This window comes from Salarias fasciatus, chromosome 7 (assembly GCF_902148845.1).
Source record: "Salarias fasciatus chromosome 7, fSalaFa1.1, whole genome shotgun sequence".
In the NCBI taxonomy this organism is placed as follows: domain Eukaryota; kingdom Metazoa; phylum Chordata; class Actinopteri; order Blenniiformes; family Blenniidae; genus Salarias; species Salarias fasciatus.
In genome coordinates this window covers 20,794,963-20,819,690 of record NC_043751.1, presented here as the reverse complement: position 1 = coordinate 20,819,690, position 24,728 = coordinate 20,794,963, and the positions used below count along the sequence as shown (strand labels likewise).

Genomic DNA, 24,728 nt, shown 5'->3' with positions numbered 1-24,728 from the left:
AAACTGATGACAGTCCCAAATATAAACATTTGATTGAATTTTGTTTGAATTCCCCAATGTGATTAATAAAGTAAGTTTAGTTTATTTTAGTTGAGGTGAGTTTAGATTAGTTTAAGTGAGTTTAGTTTAGTAGATATCTTGCTTTGAAACTTCTGAGCTTACGATCACTGCATAAAAAAACTCAGTGGGAAAAGTTTCAAGCAATCACTCAAATTAACGCATTGTTTTATCAAAATACGACTTTATAGTAGCTTTGCTTTCTTTGTTGTCATTCTCACTCTTCCACTCATTAATATACACTCACATTCCAATCTATTTGGTAATCCAATAGAATCAATATTTTGTAGAACAGTAATTTAAGAAAGTTTAGACTTCATGGACCAATATACACGACCCATTTTTTCAGTGTTTGCAGACGTGGTTTTCTGAATAAAAATCTGTAATGTGTATAAAATATTTTATGTCACTGGAGGTCTCTTGAGTCTTTTCCACAACAATGGTTGAGAGCGTGTATGCAGTCATATTTGGCGGGCATGTAGCCATTAAAGGAGCACAATAACCAGAAATCGATACCAACAAATTTGACTGTGAGACAATTAACATTTCCCTATGTTGTTTTTTAACCTGCAATCCAAACATTCAGGTGGTTGCATGGACGGTCTTTCAGTAAAGTTGAACACTCTATTTCTTTATTATAGAGCAGTTTGTTCCAATAGAAGAATCGGAGACATTAGTGCTGATATTCAGTTTGACAACAGGGGGACACTTCACAGCTGTATCACTGTCATCCAGCTGTTTCTAAAGTTACAACCTGGCAGGACAGTTTCTGGACATTCTGGTAGCCTCAGATAAAAGATATCTCGGCTGTCATGTTGATATGCTTTCTTTCAAAGAAAAATATGGAAATTTTGCATCCACTCTAAATGCCGATTTTTTCTTTTTCATGTTTGCATGCCCCGATGGATGAGTCTGTTCATTAGTCAATGTTTTTCACAACAAAAGGACTATTCAGAAAGCCGCTAGAATCAGATTCCATTAGATTTTCCCAACCTGTCTTTACATGTGAAGCGTTATAAGGTTGTTCTGGCTGTTAAACAAGAGTTTTAACCATTACTCCACCAAGCCTAGATGCTTCAAATGTTCTTAATGACACAAAGAACATCCCACTCTGGATCTCTGTTGCACAACATTCATGAAACTGGTATTTTTTCTTTTAACTTTGATTGCACTTGCAGTAGAAACGTCCAGGCGGTGCTTGTTAAAACGACCAGAACTCACAGGGAAATAGAAATAATAACTGTTACCATAGTGCAGAAAACATTGGTTTTGCTGAGCAACAATGACTCCATGGTTTAGTGGTGGCACATTTTGTGTTGGTGAAGTGGGTAGCTCTCTCACATCACACTGAGAATACCCCGGGTTCATGCCCGGTCTCTGTTTGGAGCTTACTTTTTCTCTAAGCGTGTGAGTGTGGGATTTTTGTCTTTTGTTTCCACAAAAAGTTAAAAAAAAAACCAAAAACATACAGTTGAGGTTAATTGGGGACTCCAGGTTCTCTGTAACCATGGAAATGTGTGTGGTCTCTGTCTGCGTTTGCCCTGTGATGGACACAACTTGTTCACAGTGTGCCCTGCATTTCAGCCACTGTAAACTGAGATAAGCTTAATCCCTCTACAACCCTGAGTGTGATAAAACGATGTAGGGAATGGATGGATGGAAATGACTTGATTTGATTGTTTTTGGGCTTGTTTGGCTGCGGCATTAATAATAAGTGCTTTATGTCCACAATGCTCACATATTTAGGAGTAGAATTAATATGTATCTTATCATAAACACATAACCTTGCTTATGGAAGGAGAGTCTCCATATGTGACTTTATTTGTAGAGGCTATATCTACATGACATGTGAGACTTGTGAAAGCACACGGCACAGTGGGTTTACACACATACAGTAACAGAGCTATATGAGATAAGACATACAGAAAACCAAAATGAACTGTTTTAACATAGCCAGCTGTTTCATTGTCCCCTGCAGCCTCTATCTGTTTCTCTTTCTTGCTTGTCCTCCGAAACAATCTGCATAGTGTGGCTGGAAGAACGGAGGCGTTGTTTGGGTTGAATGGAGGAAAAGCAGAGGGGGTGGAGGGGTGGAGAGGGAGATGCTCCAGCTGTGGGGGGACAAGACAACACAACAGCATCTCACATGTGGCTGGGGGGGGTGGGGTGGGCGTTATGGCTGCGGGGGACACAGTCGCATTGTTATAAGGGGGGTGGGATGCAGCTGATAAGGTTGAGAGAAATGGATTCCCTCAAATCCTCCCCTCCCTGAGCCTTTACAGAAAACACTCCTGTTGCTATGTGGTTCTTTAAGTTGAACAGACACATTTTTCAAATTTCCCACATGTTTCTTTGAATTTTATGTTTTAAGAGTGACAGACTATTTAAAGAACCTCAACTCAATTTTGAAAGTGATCAATTATTGGGTGGTATTCTCTTTCCTTGACTTGTGACTTTTATAAATTTGCAGCTGAATCAAGTCATCTAATCATAATCAATATTATGTTGATATATACACCATTGTCATTGAATTTGAGGACATTTTAATTGCATGAACTGCACAGATCTCACGCTCAACAGCACTCAAACCTTTATTTCAGGACAAGCATCTTAAAAAAGTAAAATACAGGATATAGAAAATAAGTTACATTCAAATTAAACAATTACCTTTTCATTTGACTTGACATTTTCCCACATGGTGTTAGCCACAAAATATTGTCACTGATTAAAATGTTAGAATGTGTTTATTATAAAAAGTGGGAATGAAAATTAAAAGAACAGCTAACTCCAGGAAAATGTCATGCATAGATAGATAGATAGATAGATAGGAAAACCTTCAAGTAATTTAACCCATATTTGCGAACCCAAAAGCAGTAATACACAGTAAGGAATATATGTGAAGTGGGCATTCTTGTAATGCAATGTAAAATAATAAAACTATTATAAATAACAGACGCATGTTTTAATTATTCGCGTGTCCTAAAGAGAGACCGCGTTCATATTCTTTTTTTTTTTCCAAAGAAAAACTGGAGCAAGAAACACCCATGCTGCGTTTTAATCAGTTAAAAGCCGACAGCGACTTGCCCAACATTTGTGAGGACCTCAGACACTTTTTTTTCCTGCAGCCTGTCGCTCATCCTCACCTGCCTCTCCTCCTCCTCCTCCTCCTCCTCTTCCTCACACATCCTGCCCGAGAGGAGCGCGCGCCGCGCGGGGACGGAGGGAGGCAGAGGCTCCACGTGCGCCACTCGGGAGACGCTCTTTGCTCAAAATCACTACTTTTTTTCCCCCCTCTTCTCCCTCATGGTGACACTTTTTGGAGAAATGTTATTATGAAGGCTTCCAGCGGCGAGGTGGCGGTGCGCCTGAAAGGACACTTCTTTTTGCGCCTATTTGGATTTTTTTAAATTGTAAAAAAAAAAAAAAGAAAAAAAAAAAGAAAGAAAAGGGAACACACCTGAGGCCGACTTGAGTTTTGGAGAGTTGGAGCGTCGGTGGAGGCGTCTGGAACATCTGAGACTTTAATTCCGAGCCAAGTTGCGGAGCAGGAGAAAGAAGTTCAGCTCAAAGCGGGGGATTTTAATCTGAAGTGTGAGGGGGGAAAAAAAGAAGAAAGAAAAAGTTACAATCTGGATTCCGTGATGTTTGTGTGAACAGTTTCCCCGATCCGAATAGATTTCGTTCGGAAAAGGGGAGACTTTCATGGATTTTTTATGTGGGACCCGCTAGGATGGACGTGGTAGATGAAACAGAAGCTTTACAGAGGTTTTTTGAAGGTAAGAATGCCTCACTTTTGTTAATGTTCGTCTTGTTATAAATGTAACCGACCGAATTTAACTATTTTTTTAATACATTTTCTGAGGGGTCTAGTGTATGTGCTGTTGCAACCACGATTACTTGTAATGAAAAAAAAAACTTGTAATGAAAAAGTATTTAAGAGAAAAACAGGTCTTTTTTCCATTCCAGATAGAACCTCTCACATAGCAGGTTCACATAACGAAATTTATTTTTGCATTGATTTTACAACTAATATTTTAACATTCAAAGTTTTTTTTTTCCAACCAGTTATTAAAATATAAGTTCTTGCTTTATGTTTTGCCACTACAGTTCATATCTGCTGTTGGTTTAAACAAAGAAAGTAAGAAAAAAATTGGAAGAATTCAAGAGGGTTAATGGGTGCAGGGAGCAAAAGTGGTGGTGATGGGTAACAGATCAAGTTAAAGTGGGAATCTGAAAGGAAAAAAAAAAGAGGTGGAGGAGGGTGGGGTTGAAGCTTAGAAGGGAGTAGGAATTCAAGGCAAGATAGATGGTGTGTTTTGCAAGTGTATGTGGCACAGTGTGTGTGTTTGAGACACAAGGAAGGTGACTTTGAGTGATGATGATCCCTTACTGCGAAAACGTTTGAAAATAATCTAGAAACCCAGCAACACTGGCTTTTTGTGACATCTATTTCATTTCAGTGTGTGACCATATAGTTTGGTGTCTTTTGAAAATATATATTCAATAAGTTGTGATATGGTAACATCCATTTGCTCTGGCACAGGTTTTTGTTTTCTGATTTTTTTCTTGCAGTGAATTCTGACTGAAAACTGCATAAACATTTACATCATGGAGTTTCAGCTGTGTATTTATTTTGCATTTAAACAAATAGGAAATTTATGTGTTACATCTTAAACAAGTGATACTGAAGAAGTCAGGTGCACATAAAAACATGTGCCACATTATGAGTTATCTGTGAAGAGACTTAACACCTTATTATAGTATATACAGAGTGCTGACTTAAATATACACAACCATCCATGACTGTCAGAGGTTCCTCGCCATTTTGACAGGAATTTAGTGTGTTTACATTCTTGCTTTGGGAGTAAGAGAGAGATGTTCTTACTTTTGGCTTTATTTCAGCCACTTTTGCTTGAACCAAAATGTCAGCTTGTCCATGAAGAGTACACAGGAGGCGCTTATGTTCCCATTTAATGTTTGATTTTAATGAACTCACCTTAATGATGCTGAACTGTCTCTTCATTAAATGTTCGCTCAGGAGTCCAGGACTTGAAATCTTGAATTCAAACTGGTGCCAAAGCTTGTTCTTGATCAGTCTTTGTACATTCAATCATTTAAAGGTATGCGTTCTTCTTGCCCTCTTTCTAGTAACACACACACATTCACTCATGGCACCATAATGGGTTTCAGCGCTGGTAATCTGTGTTTTAATTGGATTAGTGAAATATGTATACATTCACATTAATGTACATTCCTGGCATAGCCCTGGTGACTGTTAAAATACAATGAGGCGAGACTGGTGTTTGGCCTCTCTCTCTCTCTCTCTCTCTCTCTCTCTCTCGCTCTCTCTCTCTCTGACTCCATTAGAGTGACAGTGAGCAGACGGTGTGAGGAGGTGAGATAATGCAGACTCAGGGTGGAGAGCGACCGGGCTGTTGAGAGAAACCCAACTGAACCACCAACCCCCTCAAAACTTGACCTTCTCCTCCCTGACTCACTCAGACAGCCAGCAGTCACTCACACACACCAGACATGTGTCCCACACACACACACACACATGCACTCACGCGCACACAAAGGATCATACAATTGACTTCTCTGGGGTTTAAAGTGATCCTCCATCATAAGAAATCCTGCCTTAAGAGCACACTGGTTCACTGCCTAATTGCAGTTACAAGAAGAAAACTACTTGCAATCGTCTGTCTTATGGAGGATGTCTTAATTTTATGAGCATAGCGGTGTTGCTGTCGTATATCAGCCGAACTGTCAGCTCTGTGTGGGCCAGTCTAATGTCTGATTCACTCCTTCAGTTCGGCAGAAGCTGCATGAAGTTGCATGGAAGCCAAATGGCGAAGAGCAAAAATTATTGTTGTCTGTTTGAGTTGATCACTCATGAGACCCACTGTTACACCTGCTGAACGGCATACCTGCAAGAGGGATGCAGTTATAAGCAAGAGGCTCTGAAATGTCAGTAATTGTGAGTGTGTTTAATTCCATATTGGTGATCAGTTTAGGGAGCTACCGCCTGAAGCACAAAATGAAGAAGCATCAGAACTAAGATACATCTCAGCATGTAAATATGAAGCTTCAGTGTTTTTCTTGGAATACCACAAAACCTTGAAAAGCACCAGTCTGTTTTTGAAATTCCTCCGAAAGAAGATAAAAAGCTCAAGAGTCCCAGAAGGCAGTTCCAGAGTGTGGAGAAATAAAGTAGATCGACCTAACCGGAGTGGCTGGTTTGAGAAAACATTTGATATTCAGAATCTTGATTTGTAGAACTGAAACTGACAGTCATCCCTCAATTTTTCAGTTATTTCGAGTATATTAATACTAAATATGTGGTTTTTATGAGATGTCACAATGTGACATGTTAATCTAAAGGATATTCAGTTCATAGTCAAAACACGATCATGATCAAACACAGTTTGTAGCTTTTCAAGAATGCCGAAATTCACTAAAAAACAGCAGACAGATCATTGTTGTATAGAATAAAATACAACAGAAAAGGTTTATTGTCATCATTTCAATGTTGATTCTGCAGGTCCTTCCTCTTCTGTGTAATCCAGGTCATTTCGTTTATAAATGATGCATCAGGCTGAACGAGATCAGCAGAGTTGTCACAGTTCATCTTAAGTGAATCTGGAAAGTTCTTGGGATTGAGATTCTCTGTGCAGTAGTAGTCGTAGTAGTAGACTTTATTCTGAGAACCTGAGAGAGGTCACCCTGCCCGGCCTTTTGGAGATACTGTGAAAATATACCAAGATACTCAAAGATAACAAAGTAGCTTTATAAGCTACATATTTATTTAAAACATTCCTTTTCTGTTTAAATAGAAGTTTTTCGATGACAAGAACATAAATGATGCCTCACAACATGCTTAAGTATTAAAAAACTGGGAAAAAAAAACTGTTGCTGAAGAGCTGATCATTCCCACCTTCATCTGCAGCCGACACATCTTTGCAGGGCGTCACCAACATGACGCAAAGACGGGTATTCGTTTTTCTTTCTGTGTTTCATCTGTAAAAGTGCTTTTACGCTTCTTCATTTCCTGTCAGACTGCTGAAAGCAGGCAGTACGAGCACGTTTTCTGTTCTGATCTGGGAGAAGGCGTGGCCCCGGTCCTGGCATCGTGACGCGTGCTTCATACAGAGTGTATAGGTACACAGGAATAACGCCAGTGGCCCAGGGCGACGCTTCATTATAAATATCAATGGTCTGTAGAAAAAGCTGAACATCATATAGAAATGAACTTGAAAATATAGAAAAACAACAGAGCTGTGCCACAAAGTTGGTTCTATAGTCTCAAATTGACTTGATGGTGTTGTTACTTAGTGTTGAAGCACAATCCCAGACTTGCCGTTCGAGTTTTAGGGCAAAGTGATTGTGTTCTTTCTTGGTATTGTCCTTGGCAGATAAACTGCTCCTCACCTGAGTTACTGTATGAAAATTTCCATTAAGTCCCACAGCACTCCCACAGTAGTTGTAAATAACGGGTGGGAGGGCTGTCATCCATCTTAGAAAAAAAATCCTGTGTGAAACAGGCAAAGTTTGGACCGTTCCTCTGATTTACGGGTTGAGCAGAAAAAAGCTGCAGTCAGAGGAATGCATTGTTTTTGAGCAGTGAGGCTTACCAATAGGTTTTCATTTTCATCATTGTGCCTCGCACCTGTCAGTGCTGCTGGATGGGGAATCAAAAAATATCGAGATTTGTCTCTAGTTCAACTTCATGAGATTGAGTCATTTTGTTTGTGGAACAAAAGAACCTGGTGCAACGAATCAAGATGTTCTGATTTTTTTTTTTCAACTTCATCCTAAATCGTTTAGAATCTTAGTGATTAACAGAATAACTCTGTTCACTCCAGCTCTGTGTTTAAGCTTTATCGACAGCGAAGCAAGACGTTCAGATTCATCCCCCACGCATTGAATCTCTGTTCTTACACGTCCTTTTCTCTCTCTCTCTCTCTCTCTCTCTCTCGCCACGTCTTCACGCATGGTCTCGCCGTGCTCTGTCGCTCTGTGTCGCGCTGACACTCAAACCCGACCTCACAGTTTGCAGGGTTTCGTTATTTTCCAGCCTCCGTCCTCTGTCCCTCTGCCGGCCTTGTTAGCCGCTCCTGTAATCTCCTGAGCCAGGTCCGCCGGTGCGACCAGTGCTTGTGTGCGACAAGGACTGTGTGTGGCAGCCTGGTACAGCCCTTTCTCATGACTGGGAAATAATCCTCATTATAACACTCCTCAAGCCTTTCTCACACACACACACACACAGACATACACGCGCACGCACGCACACACACACTCGCACACACACACTGGTCTCCCTTTTCTGAAATTCCCAGGTCTGTTGGAAGAAAGTCTTGCAGCCTGCGCAGGGAAACATGTGAAAAATAGACAGGAATTGTTCTTCTCATCTTCTCTTTCAGGTGGTTTCGTCTCAAGGACTTCACCATGCTTTGGCTACGTGCAGGTACTCTGTGCCACTCCGTTTGCTCTGCTTCTGTCCGGATGTGAATTATACACGTCTCTACCTGACGAGAGAGAGTTTCTATTCGGGTCGTGTATTCGTTTCTGTGTCACAGCGGCGTTCTTTCCTGGGTTAATTTTTGTCCTTTAAAGGACAATAGAAAGTCTATATTTGCTTGGTTCCATTAAATCTCTCAATCGCTTGACACTGTGGTGAAGAGTGGACGGATTTTCTTGACTTTGGCGTTAATATGGTGCTTAACTGGACCGTAGGCACGATCCATGTCTTTCTACCAGGAGCTGCTTCTTCCAGAACCGCTGAGAGATTTTATGTCTGGGAATGAATTACATTGACAACACTGAGATCTACCAGACCCTTTTTTTTTTAATGAGTTTTGAGTGTCGGCCACATATGACAGGGAAAACCCTAACTAGGATCAGGCTCATCTGAATGTGTAATTATAGATATATAGAAGCCTGTTTGTTGAAGAAAAGATTTGTATTTGCCGTCTCCTGTGTTTTGTGCGGCCAGCTTTGTTCCAGTCTAAATGTTTGACAATCCTATGAACTTTATTCCCCCTGAGCCTGTTTAATTATTAACACATGCATGTGAGTCTGTTTTAATAAGGTTTACAAGATCATTCAAGCTTTTCCGTTTCTTCGTTTTAGGGTTTCTGTGAGTCGACTCTTGTTTCTTTAATTTAAATGTTTGTAGCTTAAAAATCACAAAGGATGATTTCAGTCTTATTTACCTTCGATAAAATCATGATTCTTGTGTAAATTGCACTGCTCATGCATCACATTCTTTGCTCTTAAGTTCGGTGGAAAAATTTGTGAAAATTGATCCCTTTCGAAGCAACAAACATGGATGCATACATATTAATAGCAGGGATAACTAAAAAGTAAAAGTGTAACAAACTACAGTTTCAAAACAGAGAGATGTGCAAAAGGTTTAAAAAGCAGATTTAGAATCATCAATCAGATCTGAAAGCAGTTATTTAAGAAATAACATGAAAGATGATGTCAGGCAGTGTGACATCCTCTCAGAAAAACAGATCCAAACACGACATTATTGGAATAAATCTGTTTGACTGGATGATAATTGCCAAATCAAGTTTTATGGGTGGGTGCTCCAACACTCAGCCTCCTGTTCTACAGCCGAGGCGTTGAAATGATGGCATAACACACTCACACACACCACAAACAAACAAGTTCACATGTGGACACATATGGTCCCACACACACACACACACACACACACACACACACACACACACACACACACACACACACACACACACACACACACACACACACACACACACTCCTCTCTCAGCCCCTAATCTCTCAAAAGGCGAGTCTGTATCGAAGTTGGCCTGACAATCATTTCACTGTTCCTCGCTGGACACAGCTGGACTCAGAGAGACATAGAGGACAGGGAAACTTACACATCCAGTTCACACCAAGTTAAGCTGAACTGATTTCATGGCGGTAGTCATTTATATTTCTGTTCTTCATCAGCCACAACACCAATACTCAAGAAGCAGTAGAATTATTTGGGGAAAAAAGTCATAATTTGAAGTAAAATACGTTTGCGCTCCTGAAAAGCGAACACAGATTAAGTACTATCAGATAATGAAGTAAATGAGATGCTTCAGCCTCAGTTGTCACTCACTCAGTCAGGAAACATTTGTAATGTCCCAAATGCCAGACATTCAGGAGGTTATTTGTGTATCGTTCACAGCCTCTGTTTCTGGTGACTTCATCAGTATACTCTGACATTCAGCGCATTCAGTAAGAACTAGAAATCATTCCCTATAAACTGTTTTTGTCTTCACACAGTAATGTGCTGTTTTTCCATCAGTTTTTTATTTGATCTACAGTCAAAACATTAAAATTTAACATGGAAAGCAATTGGTTGACCATTTAATGCTTTATACAGATAATCATATTCTTTGTACTGATTCAACTCTTTTAAAAGAATTAAGAAAATCAGTTACATACACACACACACACACACACACACACACACACACACACACACACACACACACACACACACACACACACCCACACTATTATGTGGCTAAACTGGCTTATGATCCATCAGGAGATGTTTTGTCAGCTGTATTCAGTTGTTTATATTGCCTTTAAATGACTGATGAAAACACGTTACTGCAGGTCAGAGTTATTCCTTTCCTTGTTTTGAATATCTATGACAATTTCCTGAGTAGGGAGCATTTTAATAAATCTAAAAAACCTAAATCAGAAATGTTTGGCTCCGTATGATATCAGATATGAACGTTTGAATGTGTCATAATGTTGTAATTGAAAGTATAACATCTGTATATCTCACTTTACCAAAGACCCAATCATGTCCCCAAGGCATACTCAGTTTTGGTATATCATGACTTTAAAGTAGTTGCTGTAGTGAAGTAATTCAAACATAGTAACCTTCTAAACAATGGCAGGAGCCACGGTTGTCAAGTCTTCTTTATCCCAACTTCATTTGACAGGAACCAGCGGCCTGCCGTGGTTCATCAGCTGCTGATAGCTGCTGCGAGCTGCTTCACTGATATTTAAAATCCAATTTACAGAATTTGCAAGCTGCTTTTGACTTACTGACTTATCGGAAAATGTTTCAAAAGAAAACATGCCCTTTTGTGCAGTTTTGATGAAGGAAGTGACCCATTAGCCCCGCAGTGGACTGTCCAGGGCGGACGCTGCCCTCACCCATAAGTTATCTGGTTGGGTTCGGCACCCCGCGACCCCGAACAGGATAAGCAGTACAGAAGATGAATGAATGAATGAAATCACCTATTGAGCAGAGTTTCGAAATGTTTCAGGCGATGTGACAGATTTCCTGTTGCTGCTCTTCTGCTGTGGATAAGAAATGACTCGACTCGACTGAAACCTCAACAGAAAAACTAAGCAGTGAAAGTAAATATCTGAATTCTGACCTTCAGTAGTTAATGTATAAACACTGACAGCCGCTGTACAGATACAACAGGGCCTTTAAGAGACTTCTTTTTTTTTGTTTCGTGTCAGTTTAGATCTTGACTTTGTGCCACCCTTTGACTTGATCCCAGATTTACTTTAAACCCAGAGGCAGCCTCTTTCGGATTCCCCTCTCAGTTTCTTCGTACCTTTGTTGCTCAATCACTCCATCCTTGGACATCAAGCTTGCCTTCTGCCTCTCTTCCCCCCCCAACTCTCGTCAAGCTCCGTCTATCTACCCTCCCCTCTCCTTCTATCGCTCTATTTTTCTTATCAGGCCTGCCAGCATAAATTTACTGCCTCTTTGGGTGGGGTGCACATCTGGATCTTGTTTGCAGGAAACCATCCTGCTTTTCTTTCTGTGCCCTGGCATGTATTAAGAGACATTAACCATCTGTTTCTGTCCGCTGAAGAAAGACATTTGGGTTTCCCCATAAATATGTTAACACAGACATATATTTTTTTGCCAGTAAAATTTGATTAAATTAGTTAAAGACAAGGTTTTTTTTTGTTTTGTTTTTGGGCTTTAACTGTATAAAATACTGACAGTTGTTTATTGGCATTTTTATTATTTACAAATGCTGACTGTTAGAAACCATTTGTGGCTAACAGAAAAGAGGATTAAAATGCATTGTGACATTGATATTGTGTAAGTTATCAACATTGCTGGTATACCATAAACAAAAAGGAAAAAAACAGATTTTTTTTTTTCAATGCTAACACGAAAAATTCCTGACATTCCCAACTGTGTAGCTGCTTGTGTGTGTGTGTGTGTGTGTGCGTGCGTGTGTTAGAGGAGAGAGAAAATGAGAAAGACTTTTACACTTTTGGTTGCCTGCCCACCCACTATACAGCGGGTTTTTGCACCCTGCTTGGACCCACACCCACCTCACACTTCGCGCCGCGCCGCGCTCCTCCACCGTCAGCGTTTCCGCCATATTGGGTTCACCAGCGATCACTCTGGAGAAAATGTTTCTTTTTCATGTCATATTGATGTTGTTCTGTGTTGTTTGTAAGAAGGGATTTGCTACTTTCTAAATTTACGTGGAAGCAAGTCCTTGTTCCAAATGTTTGGTGTTTTAAAGATTAAGTGGGGTCATGTGTTTGGGATTTGGGAGGCTTTGCCTATCAAAGAGTGAAAATGACCCAGGGGTGAAGCTGGGCAAGGATTTGAAAATTGTTGAAATATTCATGTATTATGTACCATGGAATTATTTTAAGAATCATGTCACTTATGAGCAACAGCCCTTGTAAATTCTAGTTTAAGATAAACAAAAATTCCAGGAGAATCCATGCCAAAGACGATTTTTCTCAATGTATGACAAATTCTATTCGATGAAGTGTGTAACCAGTTGGAATCTCTGAATCATCAGTATGTAATGCTGACTATTACTCCATCCTGAGACTGCTGGTCATTCCTGATCTTTACACTGAAGCCAATCAGAGCACTTAGTTTCACTCAGTGTTCTGCCAAAAATGATGACGTTTCATGCTACACTAATATACCATGAACAAGCAGCACGGTACTCGTACAGTTATTCGGTAAGTCATGCAGGGATTTGTTTCAACACAAGCTTGTGTTGTAACCGGAGCTGTTGTTGCCGTTACTGAGAGATTCCTGTTGCTAATCCCCAGATGCTCTCCATCTCTGTGTTCCCAACCCTCCCTTCGCCGCAGGTCATGATATTACCAGTTCTCTGGAGCCAGCCAACATCGACACCAGTATCCTGGAAGAGTACATCAGCAAGGAGGACGATAGCACTGACATGTCAGTAGGGAATCTGAACCAGCGCAGCAACGTCAAAACAACACGCACCAACTGAATCAGATCATGTCGTTACAAAGGAATTTGTTTTTTCTGATAAGCCTAATCACTCTTTTCTTCGTCGTTTCGTTGCTTCCAGCTGTTTCTCAGAGGTCCACAGCGCCCCGGGACCAAATTACTCATCTCCCCAGGCAGGACTGTCGGCCTCTGGAGGCCTGGTGTGTGGCGTGAGCCCCCCAATCCCGCTGCGCCAAGGAGCCCCTCCACCCGGGCCCTCCAGCTGCCAGAACGCCTACCCCCAGAGTCTACCCCTGGGCCTCCGACACAACTACCCCTGCCTGGGGCAACAGCAGCAACAGCAGCAGCAGCAGCAACACCAGCAACACCAACAACACCAGCAGCAGCAGCAGCAGCAGGGTCAACTCAAGCCTGAGCACCGGGGCCATTACGCTCCGGGGTAAGAACAACTGAATCACCATGATGGGCGCATATATGAATACATGGAGCAGGAAGGATTGAGAGTGCTCCTGAACATGAAGTCATCAGAAGAGACTGTAGTTCTTTTCTTTTTTTCTTTTTTTGTAAGCGTGCAACGAAAACCAGATGCGTGCATGTCCATTGTGCAATCAATAATCTATCCAGCTTCTATTGTAATGAAAAATAATTGCTGGTGAAGAGTGGGAGGAAGACTGATAACAGACAGAAAGAAGACTCGTGAAATTGCATCCAAGACAAAAAAAAAATATCTGGAAATAACTTCTGCACTCGATTAATCTAAATCAGAATTAGTGTAAGATTCACATTTTTTAAATGTTTGCTTTCAGGACACTTCCAGAGTCGCCACCAGACTCCAGCTCAGAGCCGTACTCGCCTCAGCAGGTGAATGGTAAGCAGCACAACTTTATTTTATCCCTCTAAAAAGTTATATATTGTGTAAGGAAGTACATTGAAGAGCAAGCAACAAAGACACTGTCAAACTGTGAACGAATGAAAGCCAAGAATTCAGAGTTTGTACAGGTCAGAGAAAACTTCTCAGCCTTTGTCAGTATCTGTCATTGATCACTTCAGGGTGTTTGAACAGAAGTTTAACTTTTTTCATCAGTAGACTTTGAAAACAACAGAAGCTAAATCAGTATTTTTACATTTCTCACCACACGTACATCTGTGTAAGACTTTCCCATTAATGGAAGATGTGAAATAATGTTATCTGATGGGCATCTCTCCAGTTTGATACAGAGGAAAATACCTTTGGCTGAGGCTGGAGGAAAGTAAATCAAACTGCTGCATGCGATGCAGACAGGAGAGTTTCATTTATGACCTGCTGACAATGGTCATCATGTATCAAACTCATCTTAGTTGGAGGGACACATGCACAATCATTTTACACTGTGGTGGGCTGGACTTGTAAAACAATAATGTATTAGTGTGTTAACCTCTAATTGTTTTGCTTGTGCTGGTGCAAAAAACAAATCTCATCTACTTCTTACACTGTTTTTACCAAACGTGAACTTGAAAATTCTTCAGTAATAGTTGTGCAATTTCAACAAAGGTGGGCAATTATGCTGAAACCTGTTTTTTTGTGGATCACTGCTATTTTCTTTCACAACTAGAATTCTATCACAACTTTATTGCATTGAATCCCCTGATGGACCATTTTGGGCCCAAGGTCCACATGTTTGACACACCTGATGTAAACTTGAACCCTCCTTTAACCTGTGTCTTGTAGATCCTCACATCATCAGGACAATGACACCAGAGAACATGTGTCACATGACTCCAACGCCACCCCTCCCGCCGCAAGGGCACTATCCCAGCATGCATCGGGACATGTACCTGAAGCCCGAGCCCATGATATCCCAGTATCCCATCGGACCGGCCACCAGTGGAAGTGTCGACATACAGCAGACACAGATGCTGCATCAGCTGCTACAACATCCTCAGGGGCAAGAGTGAGTTACAAAGATTTACAAGAGGGAGAATTTTTAAAAAAAATGATGGAGGACGGTGTTTTTTAGTTCCTATTGTAAACCAGCGCCGACCAGTTCTTACTGTGTTTTATTTCACCTCGCAGCGGCATCCCTGTTCATCAGGCCAAGAAGAGGAAGCACTCCGACTCGCCCAACAGCACCTTGAATTCCCAAATCCTCACAGGTATCATCAAACAAGAACCAGGTAGGCAGGCATCTTTCTTCTCTCCTCTGCTTCCTCTCCCTCACCTCAGCTGTCATACCCACTTCTACACTCTTACACAGATGAAGACACAACAGTTTTTAGACGTGGTTCACGTTCCTTGTCACACTTTTTTTTTTGTTATTTCTTGGTATTTCAAACTGTTTCGCCACAGGTTTGATGCAGGATGCAGACAACGCTTACCTGGACCCAAACTATCAGTGCATTAAATGGCAGCCGCACCAGCAGAACAAGTGGACTCCGTTATATGACGTCAACTGCAAAGAGCTGTGGGTGATACTTAATCTACCATTATTTGTACAAATATATTTTTTTTCTTTAGACAAAAAAAACTCAAAAGCCCTCAACAGAAAGTCAAAAAAATGTAAGGAGTTTTAATTGGTTAAAGAGATAATTCAACAATGCGCACAGTGGGAATAGCTAAGGAATGGAGGGTTGCAAAGATCTACGAATTCCTCAGTGGTGAGCTGTGCGGGGGAGTGAAGGAGCACGGGGTTTCGGCTTAGAAAGACAACGTGAACTTCACATGAAGAAAAAAAAAATTGAGTGTGTACCCTCATGTGCTTTTCCTTTGCCAGAATAAAAAGAAGTATAGAGAGGGAGGAAGGTTAACGTGAACTCATAAGACCTTCCAGATATGTTATCAAAACCACCTGGTTGACCATCACAGGTTTTTAGAGCACAACACCCACGCAAGAGAATAAAGTGGTTTCAGCGGCTTAAAAATAGATGTAGGTCATGTTATTGATCAGAGAAAAGCAGTGGCAGGAAAAAGAGAAGTCCAGTGGTAATATCAAATTGCAACAATTACAGAAAAGAGAGATTCATCCGTCTTTAAGTTATCTACCAACAGATTCAACTCTGTGTTTCACTTACTAATTAGAGTGGCACTTATGTTCTGATGACTCATGAATCTCCGTGTCTCTCTTCATCTCTAGTCCAATGCTAACCTACCGTGTTGATGCTGACAAAGGCTTCAACTTCTCCTTGGCTGACGATGCTTTCGTTTGCCAGAAGAAGAACCATTTCCAGGTTACAGTATACATCGGCATGCTGGGAGATCCCAAATACATCAAGACCAGCGACGGACTGCAGCCCATTGATTGTTTCTATCTCAAACTCAATGGAGTGAAGGTAGAGGCGGCTTATTGATAGAAGTAGTCAAATTAGGGACCTTTGTTGCATATGATATATCTGTTCTCATGTTCAGGTGGAAGCCATGAATCAGTCCATTAGTGTGGAGCAGTCACAGTCTGACCGCAGCAAGAGACCCTTCAAACCAGTGCTGTGAGTCCATCCTCTTAAACTCAAGTTAAAAAAAAACAATATGTGACAATGGCAGAAGGACTTTTTGCATTCATCCTTTTGTCTTTTTCAGTGTCACTTTGCCGCCAGAGCAGGTCACAAAAGTCACAGTGGGACGACTCCACTTCAGCGAGACCACAGCAAATAACATGAGGAAGAAGGGCAAACCAAATCCTGACCAGAGGTGAGAGCCGTGCCGCCGTGAGCGGCCGCGGCGTGCGGGTTGCTCCGGCAGCCAGTGACACGTGGCCGCTGACGGCTCCGTCTCTGCAGGTATTTCATGCTGGTGGTGGCGCTGCATGCACAGTCCCACAGTCAGAGCTATACTGTGGCTGCTCACGTGTCTGAGAGGATCATCGTCAGGGTAACGTCTGGCCATGTCTGTCTGCTTCTTACAACAATCATATCCCTTATGAATGTGACACCTTCCTCTTACTTTACTGCACTCATCATCCCGTAACACAGATTTCCAAAAATTAGTGTTATCATTTTTAATTCTGTTAAATTTCCCCCCTTCTTTTCGTCTGTGTGCCTGTGATCCTCTTTACATTTGAATGCATGTTTGTTGAACATGAAGCACTGACCTTTTGATGTAAAAGATAACATTTTGTGTGTGTTATCATGTCACAATCACAGTAAAAGTATGTAATAGTCTGAAAATACATTTTAAATTTAATAAAATATAGTGATAGTTTATACTGTAGTATTCAAAGCGAGGATTTCAAACCCACTTCTTTTAATCGTGATTTCTTCCCAAAGATCAGGATAAAAATCACTCAGGGAAAATTTATTCCCCTTGACCTGATGTCTTTGTATTTTTATTTTATTTTTCTGACTGCACTGAGATATGCCCCACATTTTGAAAACCGCTGCTGTAAAAGATCAGATTTTTCAGCTTTTCTGAAAATATTACCACACTCTAAGTCAGAGATACACTTTCTCAATATAAACGTCATTACCCCAAAAATGTTAACACTAACTGCATAACAGTAAAGGTATGAGGAGGACGGTTTTACTGCTGCATAGTTGTTCATATATTATTTGCTATTATGCTTCAGGAGACATTGATTTGCACGAGTTTCACTTATTCTGTCTCAACTGAATATGCTTGTTTGCTTTTTTGTAGAAAGTTAGATGAGAAGATTGACAGTAAGGGGGGTTTAGTTTAGATTTGTCATTAAACTTGGGATAGATAGAAACACTCAATGACACAATACTGTGATTATCAGTGAATTGGTTATACTGCAAATGGATAGGAGAAATCCACAAACGGGACGTATATATTGTCAGGAATGCCAGTTGGCTGTTCATCATCGTTTAAATCTGTTGTTCAAATGTGAGTATAAGATTTTCAAACAGTGTTTTTATAAGTCAGACATGTGAAAAATGCCATGACTCAATAGTGCAGTAAAATATAAATCAGCTGAGTAAAATATAAAGCCGCCTGACTCATTTCTGACCTCCACTCAGTTGGTTAATCGCAGCCTGGGCAGGTAGGTGTGTGTTTTTGTAGCGTTAGACTGTTTCTTGGATGAGAGACGAGACCTCCTCTTGTCCAATGCAATCTTCTTATCAGCTCTTGGCAGCAAAGCAAGCAAGTATATTTTTGACTCAATCTCCAATTGTTATTTTGAAAGATTGATTTTCTTTGTATCTCTCCATTATCCAAATCACAGGTTCTTTTTGTGCCTCCGTTTTTTTGTGTTGTTGTTACAGGCATCCAACCCAGGACAATTTGAGAGCGACAATGAAGTGCTTTGGCAACGAGGCCAACTGCCAGACTCCGTGTACCACCACGGGAGGGTCGGGATCAATACCGACCGGCCTGACGAGGCCCTTGTTGTTCATGGCAACGTGAAGGTCATGGGCTCTCTGGTTCATCCATCAGACATCAGGGCCAAAGAAAATGTCCAGGAGGTCAGGAAAACACTCAGTGTGTGTGTTTATGAAAGCGTGTGCACTGCACGTGTGTGTTTTGTGCTCGCCATCATTAATCATGACATCTCAGGCCCCGGGTGTTTTACAGACTCCCAACTGTACAAGGACTTAATGAAGCATTTTCATCTGCTGCGTGTTGTTTTCACACCATCTGCACCGGCGTCACTGTCATTCTGTCTGTAGGTCGACACCACAGACAATTTAAAACGGATTTCTCAGATGAGGCTGGTCCATTATCATTACAAGCCTGAGTTTGCAGCTACGGTGGGCATAGAGAACACAGCAGAGACTGGTAACAACCCCATGAATAACCTCACTTCATTTCAAAATCTTTACTCCCGATTTGCCATAACTGTGTATAGTGGATGTTTGTTTTCATCGTAATGTTGCCATAGAGTGTCATTTGCTATATGTGCGTCAGTAAGCAAGTATTTTCTGTAAATGCGTGCACTGTCAGACTTGTGCAAGTGTTTTTCACTTCTGAGCTTGCCACCATTCCTTTCTGTAGGAGTGATTGCTCAAGAGGTTCAGCAAATCCTTCCTGAGGCGGTGAAGGAGGGGGGTGATGTGGTTTGTGCCAACGGAGAAACTATTCCCAACCTGCTGGTTGTCAACAAGGTAAAGCAGACAAAACAAGGTAATATATTGCTCAAACGGCCCACATATACATACCCTTAGCTATATTTCTTCTCTATTAAAAGGAGCGTATCTTCATGGAGAACGTCGGAGCGGTGAAGGAGCTGTGTAAGCTAACAGACAACCTGGAGACTCGTATTGATGAGCTGGAGCGCTGGAGCCGCAAACTGGCCAAGCTCCGCCGCCTCGACAGCATGAAGAGCACCGTGAGTGGAGGAACAGTCAGGTGAGAGCAACACATACAAGTTTAACCAATTCCAAGTTTCACATCAGAAAGTTAATGAGTTGTTTGCATTAATAAAGAAACAAACTTTGGTTCTTCCTGTCTTTGTAGCACATCGGGAAGCTATTTTAGCAGAACAGGAAGCGGCCCGCTCAAGAAGAAGCCGCCAAAACCTGGGAGCAAGGTCTGAACGGATGCACAACTTATTAAATGCCAAGCAGCTTGGTGAGCAGTGGATTGTTCAGCTCTCACTGTGTGTAATCTGCCTTTTTGCAGAGCTCGTCCACAGACCAGGGCTGCATCAGTCAGAGGTTCATGCAGGGGACCATCCTGGCACTGCTCATCGTCATGGCCTTCAGGTTAGTCTACAAAAAAGTGCAAAACTGCCTCATATCAACACGGCGATGACACGATGGTCACGCATTGCTCTTTATTTGTCCACAGCGTCATTTCCATGTCCATCCTTTATGTGCTCACTCTCCACCACAGAGGAGATATTGCTGAGAAAGATGGGTATGCGGACTGATGGCCAGCCTCGGAACCACTACTGTGAAATAAATCAGTCGACATGTCTTCATTAAAGCTTTCCTATGCATCTATTTATCCCCGCTTTCTGTAGCTGTGCTCCTTCGTGTGTTCTCCACATCTATTGGATGCCCATCTTCACTGCCACTATAACTGTCTGTCCGCCTGTCTGCCCATGGTACTCTATCAACAACCTTCTTTCTTCTGATTCAGTCTTCCTGAGCTACTCTTTCACTCTTCTTTGCTTACTTAGTTGGGTGATTCTTTTGTTATGCGTCAAAGTGGATAATGAGACACAGATATGAACCCCTTGAAATGAATCAGCTCTTAAATCTGTCATGACTGAGAAAAGACATGTTTTTGAATCGGTGTGCCGTGGTGTCTGATTTTGCAGGTCAAGAGCAGCACTTGGATCCTCTCGCAAGAGTACATACCCTCCACTGTCCACCACAGCTGTACCAGGTCAGTGGCGGTCACATTCACCCTTATTTCTCCATCCTCTTGCTGCTGATGTGATTTTACTTTATTCGTGATATTGAGAAATGTCCAAACTTCCTGAAAGCACAGAATTATAGGGTTTTACTCAAATAATTCCCATGATTCACTAATTTGTGAATTTTTTAATTTTATATCAGAGTGAATTCTGGTGGCATGAATATAGTTATCATCATAACCGGTATCTGACTGCGCTGTGTTATTACTTTTAAGCTCCTGCAGCTTGCTGTTCAACCACAGCTGTAAACAACCAATCCTCTACTGTTGTGACTCTGAGCAACAACCAATCCACACCAGGTACAGGAAAGTCCACTTTCTTTTGCCGCATTGCGTTTTGTGAGCAGGCTAACGAGCTTTCCTCTGCAGGTTTAAGCAGTCCGGTTCCCACACCGGGCACGATTAATAAGAAGGCCAAGTCCAGGCCAATGGAAAAGGACGCCCACAACAGGAACCGCTTGAGTCACACCTCTGCACCCATGTACTTTGCCAAGTCTAAACGGCCCGCCTCCTCGGACGTGGGTGGCGTGGGAGCCACCAACCGTCTGCCCGGGGGCCAGCAGCAGCCAGTTCCACGCAGACAGCGCAGCGTGCATACACAGGGTGAATACACTCACACAACCTTACACACCTGAAATGCTGGCTGGAAGTCCTGTACAGCCATTTAGCTGACGGCTGGAAGCAAAGCTGGTCTTGATACTCTGCAAAATAATGTTATAGGTTTGGTTCACATAATGTGTAACGCTATTTTTTTTATTTTTTTTTCCAGCAGGAAGGACAGTTCCCTCGCTTACTGGTGTTTATATTGTGGAAACTGACCAAGAAATTGCTGTGCAAAGTTGCGCAACAGCAGAGAGCTGCAGGTATATACCTTACAATTATTTATATTAACTGGAGGGGATTGAAAAAGACACACTGGCAAAGAATTTTCTTGTTGCTTGTTTTGCAAAAGCTTAAGAATATAATATATTTATGTTGTAAGTTAATTATCTGTTTTTTATGTGTTTATCTAGCTACACAGTGTCACTCCACAGTAAAAGAAATTCCTCCATCTCACAAATCACTTTACACATGACGTGAGTATTTAAACGATACATGTCCTTTAAAAAACTGTGTATAATAGCATCAGTCACTGAAAGAAACCTTTGATTTTCTAGATGTTTTTGATTTTTCTCAAATTTTTTTCATAAAAAATGAGTCACAGATAAATATAACTTGATGCAAATATAATGATAAAATGTGTATTCTCTCTGTTTTCTTCATACTTGGGTAAGATACTTGTAGAAAATCATTGTACAATCGAAACAGGCTCGTGAGGTAAAGCATTGTCAACTCTTTGTAGGTCCACCAGCAATGTATATGTGCGGCAATGTGGAGCCACCAAAGGACGTCTTTGCCCCAACCACACAGAAACAGATCTCTACAGTGGACAGAATACATCCACAAAGGTAAATAGTACCATGAATATTCATGATCTCTCATCTAAAAGTCTTTTCACTTGTTTTTGCGTTTCACTGGAAGTATTGTTTCTGTTGCTACTCTCATGATTCATTGAGGAAAAAACATTGATTTTTTTTTTTTTTTTCAATAACTGATTTGTTTTTATCTTCTTCAATAAAGGGGACTCATCACTTGTGGTCACTGAATGTGCAGTCTTTCCAAGACGTCACATATCATTTCCGTGTATCCACATCTGTAAGTAAACCAAACATGAAGCTCATCTTGAATACTGAGTGCTGCATGACTGCCTGCTGTGCACTGATTTCATCTCTACAATTCTGTCTGATGGATCGATACTGACTTTTTGATTTTTTTTTTCATGCTTTTCATCCACAGAGTGAAGACAGTTGTGCCACTGAAGGAAAATTCTCAGCGTTCGCTGAATACCACTTTGTCATCCTGAGCAGCTGCGTGTGAGGAGAAAGACGACGTGTCCCTGTGCCTTCACAGTTCATCATGTTTTTTTTGTTTTTTTTTTTTGTGGTTCTGTTTTTATGCTGTTGTGATGGAATGGAGCTTTGAATTATCATTGTGCATTATTTTAAAGATATTCCTGCAAAGACAAAGTATTTACTGTCCCCACTCCAAACCCTTCCATGTGTTTATCAGTTCAGCCTTTGGTTTGCTGTGGTCACTTGAGTGTGAAACCCTGCTTCAAGGTGCAGTATGTACAATTAATGCTACTTTTGAACAATAGGAGGCGGTACAGAGTCACCTTAGGATCCAGCTGATCTTCAGACCCTTTTTGTGGTATTTTTGACTGTCTTCAACTTCTGTCATGTTAACTATTCAATCCACCACTTTTCTGATTGGACAGAGGACGGACTGGATGCTGGATTTACAACACTTTCAAGACAACCCCTCTTCCTTTATTTGGCTTATTTATAAAAGTTTTAAATTTTACAAAAGTGCATACTGTACCTTTAAGTCTTGATCATGATTTGTATTACCATTACTGAACATATGATTCCTATGTTCTGTCACGCTTAACTGTTACTTTAAAAGTAATGCTCGATAAAGAATAACTCATTTCATTATTGAATACAAGTTTGACATGCTTAACATAAACTGCAAGTACTTTTTTAGCAGCAAGGCCAGGCCTAAATGTTGTAGATGACACTGCACAGTGTTTTTTCCTTTTGATTCAAACTCTATCGATGTGTATGCATACTGAAACCAGCATCAACACAAATACATTTGAATAGTGTTATACACTGGAGAGGGTAACATTGCCATCTACTAAGGGCCTCTGTGAATGGTAACAACCTGTGTTTAAAAAAAAAAAAAAAAAAAAAGATACCTCAGTAGTAAACACTGGCAAATCCTGGGTCTCTATAGTGGAGCTTTGCGTTGCTTCAGTCGACTTCACTGGGTGCTCCATCCGAGCAAACTTTGCATTAAGTCTATTCTAACTGTGACTTTGAAATGAATATCAAGTTATTAGATATAACATTTCTTAGAAGGCTACACTCACAGACCCAGGCTTCATTTCCATTTTAGCCGATTCACTGGATGACACAAGTTAGGACTGAATGAGCAAACTGATCGCAGTGAACATGTATATACACTGACATCTCTTAGCATCTCATTGTGAATACATCAAGTCCAACACTGGCAATAGTTTGAGAGACACTGGAGTAGCTCACATTGTATTTTGTAAACTGGACAATGCTGGTAGGGCAATAAACAGCATATATCAGTGCAGGTGTGCACCCAATCATTCCTCTAAAATGATGCATCGCAGCTCAGCTACTGCTTCAACACAGTTTTGTTTTCTTTATCTCAAAACTGAAGCGAAGTTTATTTACACAGAGTGTTGATATAGAATTACATACTGCTCACTGGATTCTTTCAAGTAATTTTATGGATGTTTTGAACTTTTATCTGTGTTTGTACAACTAGGAATATACGCAGTAATGATGTGTTTAATACAGTTAAAGTATAACATGTATTTTCTTTAGTATTACTTTTTTCTGTGTCCAAAACTTCCCCACATAATCTCAGATATCTTTTGTTTGCATTTGTTGACATTTCCTTTTTAATATGTATTCTGTGTGGATCTTAAGTCATAAACAAACAAAAAAAAAAAAACCATAACTGTGTAAATCAATTGTAAAATGAATAATGAACAGGAAGTACAGCCATCACACAAGAATTTTAGACTTATGCAATAATGTATGAACCTGTACAATGCTTTCACGATAGTTGCTATGAATTTAGTGGGTAATGTCGTGTATTCTGGCTTATTTATAATACATCGGCTAGCATAATGACACCACTTTAGCACTTTTGCACTGTATATATAAATATATATAAAATGATTTTTCTGCATCCAGTGCACCAGATAGAGGTGAAATACCTTGGTAGAACTGCATTACATGTACTTGTATAGCTTCATTTTCTTACTACCCATGCTTCTTTTTATTCAAGGTGTTTTATCGCATTGTTTTTATGATTGACGTTTTTTATCAATAATATTTGAACCTTCTGTCATTTGAGTGCAGAAATCATTAATAGGCACCAACACATTTGTCTACACGCACACACACACACACACACACACACACACACACACAAACGAAATGTAATTTTAGCACTATTTGTAAAAATGTTTAAAAAGGCATAAGATTTAAACTGGTT

At 40.8% G+C, this 24,728-nt stretch overlaps 1 protein-coding gene across 6 annotated transcripts; it reads left to right on the top strand.

The window, feature by feature from the left end:
- The first annotated feature begins 3,640 nt into the window (after positions 1 to 3,640).
- On the top strand, positions 3,641 to 22,784 carry myrf (myelin regulatory factor). Of its 6 annotated transcripts, none has more exons than XM_030096692.1 (27): positions 3,641 to 3,833; positions 13,192 to 13,282; positions 13,419 to 13,736; positions 14,104 to 14,165; positions 15,006 to 15,228; positions 15,354 to 15,451; positions 15,624 to 15,738; positions 16,408 to 16,603; positions 16,680 to 16,756; positions 16,848 to 16,958; positions 17,048 to 17,153; positions 18,491 to 18,691; positions 18,896 to 19,004; positions 19,221 to 19,330; positions 19,414 to 19,574; positions 19,683 to 19,755; positions 19,848 to 19,930; positions 20,016 to 20,084; positions 20,191 to 20,274; positions 20,491 to 20,558; positions 20,805 to 20,888; positions 20,958 to 21,191; positions 21,358 to 21,451; positions 21,602 to 21,664; positions 21,931 to 22,036; positions 22,209 to 22,283; positions 22,425 to 22,784. In XM_030096692.1, the coding sequence occupies exons 1-27, from the start codon at positions 3,788 to 3,790 to the stop codon at positions 22,503 to 22,505; spliced, it is 3,138 nt and encodes a 1,045-aa protein (XP_029952552.1). In that variant the 5' UTR covers positions 3,641 to 3,787; the 3' UTR covers positions 22,506 to 22,784. The 6 variants fall into 6 exon arrangements, with proteins under 6 accessions (XP_029952552.1, XP_029952555.1, XP_029952553.1 ...); XM_030096695.1 differs by having other exon boundaries at positions 15,351 to 15,430; XM_030096693.1 differs by having other exon boundaries at positions 15,351 to 15,451; positions 17,048 to 17,138.
- Positions 22,785 to 24,728: the final 1,944 nt, after the last annotated feature.